General features: G+C 39.8%; 1 protein-coding gene across 14 annotated transcripts in view; it reads right to left on the bottom strand.

The window, feature by feature from the left end:
* The window catches only part of CLASP1 (cytoplasmic linker associated protein 1), a 284,449-nt gene that overhangs the window by 191,388 nt on the left and 80,775 nt on the right, over positions 1 to 12,286 (bottom strand). For all 14 annotated transcript variants that reach the window (XM_053666530.1, XM_053666542.1, XM_053666529.1 and 11 more), the window contains exons 3-6: positions 12,199 to 12,277; positions 10,417 to 10,520; positions 9,483 to 9,574; positions 6,690 to 6,765 (exon numbers count right to left, since the gene is read on the bottom strand). In XM_053666530.1, the coding sequence (XP_053522505.1) occupies positions 6,690 to 6,765; positions 9,483 to 9,574; positions 10,417 to 10,520; positions 12,199 to 12,277 (351 nt within the window). The remainder of the gene's footprint in view (positions 1 to 6,689; positions 6,766 to 9,482; positions 9,575 to 10,416; positions 10,521 to 12,198; positions 12,278 to 12,286) is intronic.

Below are 12,286 nucleotides of genomic sequence, written 5' to 3'. Positions count from 1 at the left end.
TGCCATAGCGACGGGACTGGACGCTGGGGAATCAGGTACGGGAGCTGGGACATTCTAAGCCTCTGTGCCATGCCAGAGAGACAGGACTAGATGCCAGGGAGTCAGGTACGGAAACCGGGACACTCCAAAACCCTGTGACGGCCCTGGGCGGCAGAGGAGCCAGCTACGGGAGCCGGGACATTCCCAGCCCCTGTGCTGCTGCCGTAGTAACGGGCCTGGGCACTTGAGGAGGCATGTACTAGAGCCGGGACATTCAGCAGTGGTAGGCGACCAACGGAGGGACCAGTGCGAGGACCAGCGTGAGAGTAGGTAGAGACAAAGAACATCAAGAAACTTCAAGGAGTCTGCACCACTGAACTTCACAAGGATCATACCACAGAAGTTCACACCATAAAACCAGGCTGTCAGAACACATCAATTTTAGAAGCAGAGACTAACAAGAAGAGTCTCAAACAATGGGAAGACAAAGAAACAATCCCCAAATGACAGAAAAAGCAGAAACTTCAGAAAGAATGTTAGATGAAACAGAGGCTGGTCAACTATCAGATAGTGAATTCAAAGCACTGGTTATTACGAAGTTCAAAGAGCTCACAGTGAACTACCAGAAACTACAGGGCAACTACAATGATCTCTCTGCAAATTACAGCAACATGAAAAAGGAAATGGAAACTATCAGCAAGAGACATGAGTAAATGAAGAATACAATTTCCGAACTGAAGAACACAGAAGAAAGTTTCAAAACTAGGATACATGAAGCGGAGAATAGGATTAGTGAGTTGGAGGACAAGGTAGAAAGCATCTCACAGAAAGAGCAAGACAATGAAAAGAGGCTCAGAAAAAATAAAGAGGGATTAAGAGAAATGCAAGACAATATGAAACGTAATAATATCCGAATAATAGGAATAACAGAAGGAGAAGAAGAAGAACAAGGGATAGAAAACGTATTTGAATGAGTAATGAGAGAAAATTTTCCTAATTTGATAAGAGAAAAAGTCTCACAAATCCAGGAATCACAGAGAGTCCCAATCAAGAGGAACCCAAGGAGGCCCACTTCAAGACACATCATTATCAAAATGGCAAAATTCCAAGACAAACAGAGAATCTTAAAGGCAGCAAGGGAGAAAAAAGAAGTAACATGCAAGGGAGCCCCAATAAGGTTAGCCACTGACTTCTCAATGGAAACACTCCAAGCAAGAAGACAATGGCAAGACATATTCCAAGTAATGAGAAACAGAGGCCTACAACCAAGGCTACTTTACCCAGTAAGGCTCTCAATCAAGACAGATGGCCAAATAAAGAGCTTCCAAGACAAAAGAAGCCTAAAAGAATACGCCTCCACCAAACCAGCCCTACAAGAAATACTAAAAGGACTGCTTTAAGGGAAGGAAGGATAAGAGACAGACAGAGAGGAACACAGGTACAAAAATGGCAATGAATAAGTACCTATCAATAATAACCTTAAACGTAAATGGATTAAATGCTCCAATCAAAAGACACAGAATAGCTCAATGGATAAGAAAGCATGACCCACACATATGCTGCCTACAAGAGACCCACCTCAGGAAAAAAGACCATCACAGACTAAAAGTGAAAGGCTAGAAACAACTTTTCCAAGCAAACGAACACGAAAAAAAAGCTGGGGTAGCAATTCTCATATTGGACAAATTGGACTTCAAAAAAAAGGCCATAAAGAGAGACCCAGAAGGTCACTTCATTATACTCAAGGGAATAATCCACCAAGAAGACATTAACATTGTAAACATATATGCACCAAACATAGGGGCACCCAAATATATCAAGAAAATCTTAGAGGACTTCAAGAAAGATATTGAAAGCAACACAATTATAGTAGGGGATTTTAACACCCCACTATCAAAAATGGACAGATCTTCCAAACAAATTATCAACAAAGATATTGTGGCATTAAACAACACCCTAGATGAAATGGACTTAACTGATATATATAGAGCCCTTCATCCCAAAGAAGCTAAATACACATTCTTTTCAAATGCACACAGAGCATTTTCAAAGATAGACCACATGATAGGACACAAAACGAGCCTCAACAAATTCAAGAAAATTGAAATCATCCCAAGCATTTTCTCTGACCACAAGGGACTGAAATTGAAAACCAACCCCAAAGAAAAAAATCCAAAGCACCCAAAATCATGGAGACTGAATGGTATGTTATTAAACAACGAATGGGTCAAGAATGAAATTAGGGAAGAAATCAAAATGTTTCTGGAAACAAATGAAAATGATCTCACAACAACCCAAAACTTATGGGACACATCCAAGGCAGTCCTGAGAGGGAAGTTGTTTGTTTTTTTTTTTTAAATTAATTTTATTTAGTTATTTTTCAAGTACAGTTTTTTTGTCTATTTTTCCCATCCCAGCCTCCCCCGCCCCTTGCTCCCCACCTCCCTCCCATTTTCACCCCCCTTAGTTCTCGTCCCTGTGTCCTTCCTATTTGTTCCTCCAAATCCCTCCCCCTTTCTCCCCTTAACTTCCCTTCCCTCCCCCTCTGGTCACTGTGCCCTTGTACTCTATTTCAGTGTCTTTGTTTTTCTTTTCCTGCTTGCTTGTTTGTTTTGTTGTTTAGCTTCCTGTTAAAGGTGAGATCATATGGTATTTGTCTTTCAGCACCTGGCCTATTTCACTCAGCATAATGCTTTCCAGTTCCATCCATGTTGTTGCAAAAGGTAGTAGCTCCTTCTTTCCTGAGAGGGAACTTTATAGCAATACAGGCCTACCTAAAGAAGATAGAAACATTTCAAACAAACAACCTAACCCTACACCTGCAAGAACTCCAGGAACAACAACAAAGACAGCCCAGAGCAAGCAGAAGGAAGGAAATAACCAAGATTAGAGCAGAATTAAATGACATAGAAACTAAAAGCACAATTTTAAGGATCGATGAACTAGGAGTTGGTTCTTTGAGAAGATAAACAAAATAGACAAGCCTTTAAATAGGCTCATCAAGAAAAGAAGAGAGAGGACACAAATAAACACCATCAGAAATGAAAGAGGAGAGATTACAACTGATACCACAGAAATAGAAGGGGATTGTAAGAAATTACTATGAAGAACTGTATGCCAAAAAATTTGAAAACCTAGGGGAAATGGACACATTTCTAGAAAAATACAATCTTCCAAAACTCAGTGAAAAAGAAGCAGAAAATCTAAATACACCAAAAACAGCAAAAGAAATTGAAGCAGTAATCAAAAAACTCCCATCACACAAAAGCCCTGGACCAGATGGGTTCACAGGAGAATTCTACAAAGCATTTAAGGAAGAGCTAACCCCTATTCTCCACAGACTATTCCAAAAAATCCAGAAGGATGGAAAACTCCCAAATTCTTTTTATGAAGCCAGCATCATCTTAATTCCAAAACCAGATAGAGACACAACAAAGAAAACTTCAGGCCAATATCACTGATGAACATAGATGCTAAAATCCTGAACAAAATATTGGCAAATCGCATCCAACAATATATCAAAAAGATCATACACCATGACCAAGTGGGATTCATCCCAGGGATGCAAGGATGGTTCAATATTCATAAATGTAATACATCACATAAACAAAAGCAAAGACAAAAATCACATGATCATATCAATAGATGCGGAAAAAGCTTTCGATAAGGTACAACACCCATTTATGATAAAAACACTCAGCAAAGTGGGAATACAGGGAGCATTTCTCAAAATAATAAAAGCCATATATGAGAGACCTACGGACAATATCATACTCAATGGGCAAAAACTAAAAGCTTTTCCACTAAGATCAGGAACAAGACAAGGATGTCCACTTTCACCACTTCTATTCAATATAGTATTGGAAGTTTTAGCCACAGTGATCAGGCAAGAAAAGGAAATAAAAGGCATCCAAATAGGAAAGGAGGAAGCAAAACTGTCACTGTTTGCAGATGACATGATAGTGTACATGGAAAATCCTATAGACTCTACCCCAAAACTGCTCGAACTAATTAATGAATTTGGCAAAACAGCTGGTTACAAAGTCAATATCCAGAAATCAAAGGCATTTTTGTATACCAACAGTGAATCAGCAGGAATCAAGGAAAAAAATCCCATTTGATATAGCAAAAAGAAAAATACAATATCTGGGAATAAACCTAACTAAGGAGGTAAAAGACCTGTATGCAGAAAACTACACAGCCCTGAAGAAAGAAATCAGGGAAGATACAAACAAATGGAAACATATACCTTGTTCATGGATTGGAAGAATTAACATCATCAAAATGTCCATACTACCCAAAGCAATTTACAGATTCAATGCAATACCTATTAAAGTACCAATGGCATATTTCACAGACATAGAACAAACACTTTGAAAATTTATATGGAACCACAAATGAGCCCAAATAGCAGCTGCTCTTTTGAGAAAGAAGAACAAAGTAGGAGGGATCACAATGCCTGATATCAAACTGTATTACAAGGCAACTGTAATCAAAACAGCCTGGTACTGGCATAAAAACAGGCACATAGACCAATGGAACAGAACAGAGAGCCCAGAAATCAACCCAACTCTCTACAGTCAATTAATATTCGACAAAGGGGGCAGTAACATAAAATGGAGTAAAGATAGCCTCTTCAACAAATGGTGTTGGGAGAACTGGACAGCTATGTGCAAAAAAATGAAACTTGAGCACAGACTTACACCATACACCAAAATAAATTCAAGGTGGATAAAAGACTTAAATGTAAGTCGTGACACCATTAAAGTCCTAGAGGAGAACATCGGCAAGATAATCTCAGATATTTCACGCAGCAACTTTTTTACTGATGTGTCCTAGAGCAAGGAATGTAAAGGAAAGAATAAACATATGGGATCTCATCAAAATAAAAAGCTTCTGCGTGGCTAAAGAAAACAATATTAAATTAGCAAGACAATCAACTGTATGGGAAAACATATTTGCCAATGATACCACAGAGAAAGGTTTAATCTCCAAAATATACAAAGAACTTACATGACTCCACTCTAAGAAGACAACCAAGCCAATTAAAAAATGGGAAAAGGACTTGAACAGACACTTCTCCAAGGAGGACATACAGAACATTCAGAGACACATGAAGAGATGCTCAATATTGTTAGCTATCAGAGAGATGCAAATTAAAACCACAATGAGATACCACTTTACACCAGTCAGGATGGCTATCATAAACAAAGCAACAAACAACAAATGTTGGAGAGGTTGTGGGGAAAAGGGGTCCTTAGTTCACTGTTGGTGGGATTGCAGACTGGTACAACCATTATGGAAAACAGTATGGAATTTTCTCAGAAAAATAAAAATCAACCTGCCTTTTGACCCAGCAATTCCACTGCTGGGATTATATCCTAAGAATCCTAAAACATCAATATCAAAGAACCTATGCACCACAATGTTCATAGCAGCACAATTTACAATAGCCAAGAGTTGGAAGCAACCTAGGTGCCCATCAATAAATGAATGGATCAAAAAATTGTGGTACATATACACAATGGAATTCTATGCTGCAGAGAGAAAGAAGGAGCTACTACCTTTTGCAACAACATGGATGGAACTGGAAAGCATTATGCTGAGTGAAATAGGCCAGGTGCTGAAAGACAAATACCATATGATCTCACCTTTAACAGGAAGCTAAACAACAAAACAAACAACCAAGCAGAAAAAAAAAAAAGACACTGAAATAGAGAACAAGGGGACAGTGACCAGAGGGGAGAAAGAAGGGAAGTTAAGGGGGAAAAGGGGGAGGGATTTGGAGGAACAAATAGGAAGGACACAGGGACGAGAACTAAGGGGGGTGGAAATGGGAGGGAGGTGGGGAGCAAGGGGCGGGGGAGGCTCGGATGGGAAAAATAGACAAAAAACTGTACTTGAAAAATAACTAAATAAAATTAATTTAAAAAAATAATAAAATGACCGCAAACTCACAGCAATTAACAACCAAACCTACAACAAACAAAAACAAAAACAAATAAGCAAACAACTGGAACGGAAGCACAGAAATGGAGATCACATGGAGGGTTATCAGTGGGGGAGGGGGAGGGAGGGGGGAAAAGGCACAGAGAATAAGTAGCGTAAATGATAGGTACAAAATAAAAAGGAAGAGGTTAGAAATAGTATAAAAAAGAAGTCAAAGAACTTACATGTACAACCCATGGACATTAACTAAATAAAGGGGGGAATGTAGGTGGTTGGGTGTGTGCAGGGTGGAGGGACATAAAGGGGATAAAATGGGACAACTGTAGTAGCATAATCAAGAAAATATATTTTAAGCCCTGGCTGGTGTAGCTCAGTGGATTGAGCGCAGGCCTGCGAACCAGACAATCGCGGTTCTATTCCCAGTCCTATTCCCAGTCAGGGCACATGCGGGGTTGCAGGCTGGTTCTCGGCAGGCCAGTTCCCCGCAGTGGACCCATGGAAGGCAACCATACATTGATGTTTCTCTCCCTCTCTCCTTCCCTTCCCCTCTAAAGATAAATAAATAAATGAAAATAAAATTTAAAAAAAAGAAAATATAGTTTTAAAAATTTAAGAAATAAATGTTAATTATCTTAAACAATAATCAAGAGTTCTATAAAGATGAATAAAGTCCCACCAACCTATCAGATGTACACAGAACACCAAATGCATCATAACTGTCAGTACCCAATGATTATTTCTTCTCATTAAATCACACTCACCTGGCTGTTTGGATCTCCGAGTAAATTACATATATGTGGCACAATCTTGCTTAGTGTCAAAGTATGTGCTCCAGAGCTGAAAACAAAATGAGTGTTTTATTGTTGGTGAGAACATAGAAAAGAAAGAAGCTACTGTGCCCACACTCACCTCTTCCTCTCCATCCCCAAGACCCTATTTGCTACCTTACACCCAGGAGCTCCCCTTCTTATCTTCCCAGTCTCTTTCCCATCTGATTCCAAATTAAATGTGCTGCAGTGTCCCTTTGGCAGAGTTCAAAACCATTAGTGCTTCTCACTGACACATCCTCTCCCTGGCACTCAGGCTCTCCAATTTGGCCCTAAACCTTTAAAGTCAAGCCTCGGCCTTTCCCAGTCTTTCTTACCTCCCATACAGTTGTCTCTGGATTACTATTTTGTCAAGTAATGGTTCCTATTTTGCGGTGCTTGGCATACTCAACTAAACTGAGAGACTCTCAATTCTCCCTCTGTGCACAGTTTGATGCTACTACTGACATTCAGGTAGTAACCGCTGAATGAAAAGACTGTGATAAAATGGCTGCAGAGGATTCCAACTACACACTGCCCTGCTGGAGAACATTTGTTTACAACAGTGCACCATCATAAACACTGTCACAATATCCTTTGTGAATACAACTGTCTCTGGTAATCTGGTTGCTTCCTAAGGATACATTCTTAGAAATGAAACTACTGTAATCAAAGGCTAGAAACATTTTTTAAAAGCTTTCAATACATATGGCCAAATTTAATGGCACTGAAAAGGCTAACCTGAGGAGGGGAAAAAATTTACATAATAATGAAATGTTATAATCCCAACTTTGTTATTAAAAATAATCTAACTTTATAGGCTGTAATAAAAAGAACCATAGTTAACAGTGATTATCTGAAGGTAGTAAAATTTTAGGTAATCATTATTTTTATGTAAATTTTCTACAACATATACAATACTACTTTTACAATCAGAAAAACTGATTTGTGATTTTTAATTTTAAAATAAACAAATAAACACTTGAAAAACGTTCAGCATCAACAGTCATTAGAGAAATACAAATTCAAATCACAATGAAATATCACTGCATGAATATCAAAATGGCTCCGATTAAAATCAGTGATAACATTCAATGCTAGCAAGGATATGAAAAAACTGATTCATTCACACATTGCTGATGGGAGTGTAAGATGGTATACACAACTCAGGAAAAGAGTTTGGCCGTTTAACAGTAGAAATGAACTTACTGAATAAAACAGTAATTACACTGACCCACTGAGGGTGAAACAGAAACTTGTACATATGTTCATAGCAGTTTTATTTATTTTTTATAATTTTCAAAAGATTTATTTATTTATCTTTAGAGGGGAAGGGAAAGAGAGAGGGAGAAAAACATCAGTGTATGGCTGCCTCTCATGCATCCCCCACTGAGAACTGGCCTCCAACCCAGGCATGTGCCCTGACCAGGAATTGAACCTCGATTCTCTGGTTTGCAGGCCCATTCTCAATCCACTGAGCTACACCAGCCAGGGCGCAGTTTTATTTTTAACAGCCAAAAATTGTGAATGATTCCAAGGTCCTTCAACAAATAAATAGTTAAACAAATTGTGATACTTCTATACCACGGAATTCTACTCAGCAGTAAGAAGAAATGAACTACTGTTTTAGCAACAACATATATGCAACCTCAAGGGGAGTATGTGGAGTGGAAAAAGCCAGTCTCAAAGGGTTACACTGTATATGATTCCATTTATGAGGGAGGACCCAAGAAGAAACTGTAATTACCTTCTGGAGGGTGGGCTCTTTATAGTACAGGCTTCCCGTCCCCCCCACCCCCAGAGCTAACCCTTCTAGGAACCCATTTGTATCAGTTTACCTCCAGCTGGTGCTATTCTGAGAGGCTGTGTTCAGCTTCAGTGAATACTTTTTGAAGACTCTTTCAACATGCTTGCCCATCTCATGATGGGTGATTTTTCAGCATACCTGCCCACACTACGCTGTGTTTGACTGTTTGTTTTTTTTTTTAAACCAAAAACAGCATGACTCCAAGCCCACCCTCCCTCTTCATCTGATCCCTCCCAAAGCAACTTTCTATTTATTTCCAGGGATGAAAAAAGTCCTCAAAGAACCTTCTTGCCCACGTGAAAGATGTCTAACAAACAAAAAACAAACAAAAAAAACAGCAGAAGCACTAAAAGCCATCAAAATTGATGAGTTCAAAAACTGTTTTGAGGGGTAGAAAAAATGTCTCGATAGATGTATCGCGAATACTTCTAATGGAGAATACTTAGAAGGTGACTGAAATTTAAACATCTAAGAATACACACACAATTTTTAATAAATTCCAGGGATATTTTTGGAGGCAGTCCCCCCTGCCCCAGAAATAACATTCTTGAAATAAAGTCATAGAGATGGAAACCAGATTAGTAGTTGCCAGTGGTTAGGGACTGAATACAAAGGGACAGTGTGAGGGAGCCTGGGGTGATGCACAGATTTGTACCTTGACCTGGAGCTCCACATGTGACAGAACTGTGCAGAAATGCACACACGTGTGTGACTGGAAGAATCGGAGTAAGCTGTGCGGATTGTGTCAGTAACAACTTCCTGCTGATGTCATTGCATAGACAAGATTATAACACTGGGGAACAGTGAGGGAGAGGGGTTGCAAAGCACCTCCCAATACATTTGTCTGCAACTTCCTGAAATCTACAGTTATCTCTAAGTAAGTTAAAAATTAAAAAAAAAAAGCTCATTCAAGGAAACCCTCAGGCCCCACCCAGACTTACGCGTTAAGTGTGGCAACAAGGCAAACACACGTGCCTTCCCGAGTCCTGAAATTCTTGTGCTTGAAGCCTCCCAGCATTCGGTCCCACACATACTACAGAGAGCAAAGAATAAGTAAAAAGAAAAGAAGAAGAGACTTATGTATTATTTTGTTTCATATGGGGCCAAATCAGTCCTGGCTGCTACCATCCCATTAAGTTATCTGAAGAACATATTGAAAAATGGTGACATTTTTAATGAAGTTTTTTCAAAACACATCCCTTTATATAACTGCATTTAATTCTCCAACAACCCTAAAAGGAATTATAGCTGTCCCTATTTTATAGGTGAAAAAAGAGGACAGAAAAGCTTGGTGACTTCAAAGATCACATACTCATATTTCTCTCAGCCTGGAACAGCGTCTGTATCCTGCCCACAAGTCTAACATCTGCTCATCCTTCTAGGTCAGTCTAGTTTTTACCATCCCTGGGAAAAATTTTTCTGATACCCCCCCCCCCACCAAACAATGGGCAGTTGGACCCTGGAAGGCAGGGCTTGTGTCCCTCAGTTCCCCTGCTCCAGCAGCCCCGGCTCACTAGCAGAGACAGAGAAAGGCTCCAAGCCAGGACGCCTAATATCCCGGGCACCACAACTGCTGTTGTGGAGAAACAACAGAATCGCAGAAACACAGAATCAATTGCATAACTGAGTTTGAGTCTATGGATTAAACCAAGCACTCAAAACCCATGTTAAATTCACTAATTTATTCAAAATATACCCTTTGCTATTTATTATTTATTTAAATACCAGGAGGGGGAGATCAAATAAAAGCTATGTAAATTTTCATCTGAAATACATCCGATTAGAAGAAATAAAGCCTTTCTATACAGAGTAACCCACTAATGGTAGGGGAATACATACACGCCAGCTGGCCACAGAACACCTCCCTTGCCCTACCTGGGGACTAGCAGCTTGATCCATGATCTTTAGCAGCAGAGTCTGGTCTTGCTCCCTCACGGAGTCTTTAGCATCTCCCAGTCTGTCTATTAAACTTGGCAGCACTGGAAATCAAAATCAAAACTGATCAAATGAATACCTGTTGGGATGGAGGGGTGTAGTTACCAACTATTGGTATTTCAATTAACTGGGAAGACAAAGTCCTGGCCTAAATGAGGTCCATCATCTAACACCACCAATCCCTACAGTACTACTCTCTTTGTTAAAACCTGTGGAAACTACTTTAAGAATCAGCAAAATCCTTCTTTGCATGGGCATAGTGTTTTGTCATCTCCTTTACCACACGTTCCTCCAGCCAGCTCCCAATATATTTTTATGCTGGTGAAATATCACACTGGATATCAACAGAGTATCTTCGTTAAGAAATAGTCAACACAAAAGGAAATTTAGGTACCCATGAAAGAAGGGCTCAAGCCTATTTGCTTGGGAGTATAGAAGGAACACACACTTATGGCTCGATCTACCTTTTGTCTACACTGTGTTTTAATTTTACATAACACACACATGCTTATCAGACCGAGTCCACCTATTCCACTCCTCCTACACACATGTGAGGTATGGGGTAGTGTAAGTGCCCACCTTCTTTTAAGAGTCTATGAACCTTTCTTTTACCAGAGGTATTTCTGAACAATTCAGCTAATTTAGGAGAAAAATGGAGCACTACTAAAATACTGGATTTCTAAAAATAAGGAAGATTTTTGTTTATACTTGGACAGTTAATGCCAGAATGGGAAAAAGAGTTCCTGACCTTACCCAAAGGAGCACACTAACCAGAAAGTTAACAGAAAATAACAAATACACATATACCAACTGAAATGCAGGTGTCATCTATAAGGAAATGCTTGCACACACAGGTCTGCTGAGTGCTCATGTTGTCATTACAAAATCACAGAGATCAGGAATTTATAGATGAGTAAGTTATCTCTAAACCCATGAAACCTTTGGTTATTTTTATTTCATTTCACTGACATATCATTTTCTCTTCAAAATAATAAAGTGATCATTTACTACATAGTTGTAATGACATTTACGATCAAAGTGAAAACAGGGCTGGCTGGGTTAGAGGGTTGTCCCAATAGCCAAGGTGGTGGGTTCCATCCTGCTCAGAGTACATACAAGAAATCAACCAATGAATAAATGAGTAAGTGGAACAACAAATCAATGTTTGTTCTTTCCTCTCTCTAATAATCAATAATTTTTTAAGAAAGTGAAAACAGTAATACCAACAATAATCATCTGGAAAAAAATAAAACTGCAGGGGATTTGCAGGAATTCGCAATGAGGGAATATCTCTCAAAAGGGAAGGTTCAGGGACAAACACAACCTGGGCAGCACTAAAATGTGACAGCTAATTTGTACAAGAAATAAAAGTATTAGTAACACTTTGTATTAGAACACAAAGGTTGGAAGAAGAAGCCAAGAGAAAAGTACTGGGCAGAGATGCCAGTAGATGCAGTGAGGCCAGAGTATCTGGGGTGAGCAGAGGAGGGGAGGGAAAGTAGTGGTGCAGCCCCAGCAGGTGGTGACTAAAGGAAGGAGTTGGGGCGTTGGCTGGGAGGCTGAGAGGACTAAGGGAATGGTTAAGGAGTAGGAAGGTGCAGCAAGAGTGATGGCTGGGAGGACTGGACACAGCTAACTGGAGGATTTGGGGAGACTGAGGGAAAACTGGAGTCAGGAGGGTGAAGAATATGGGGACCCACTCCACACTTGCCCACAGCTTACCTGTGCCAATCTGCGCCTTGAACCGATCCTGCAGCCGGGTAACCAGCGCAGACAGGATGTCCATCCCCAGAAGAACCACCTGCAACGA

The sequence above is a fragment of the Artibeus jamaicensis genome, unplaced genomic scaffold, assembly GCF_021234435.1.
Source record: "Artibeus jamaicensis isolate MK-2021 breed Jamaican fruit bat unplaced genomic scaffold, CSHL_Jam_final contig_463, whole genome shotgun sequence".
Lineage (NCBI taxonomy): Eukaryota > Metazoa > Chordata > Mammalia > Chiroptera > Phyllostomidae > Artibeus > Artibeus jamaicensis.
The sequence above is the reverse complement of the archived record's forward strand: the minus strand, read 5'-3'. Positions and strand labels throughout refer to the sequence as shown.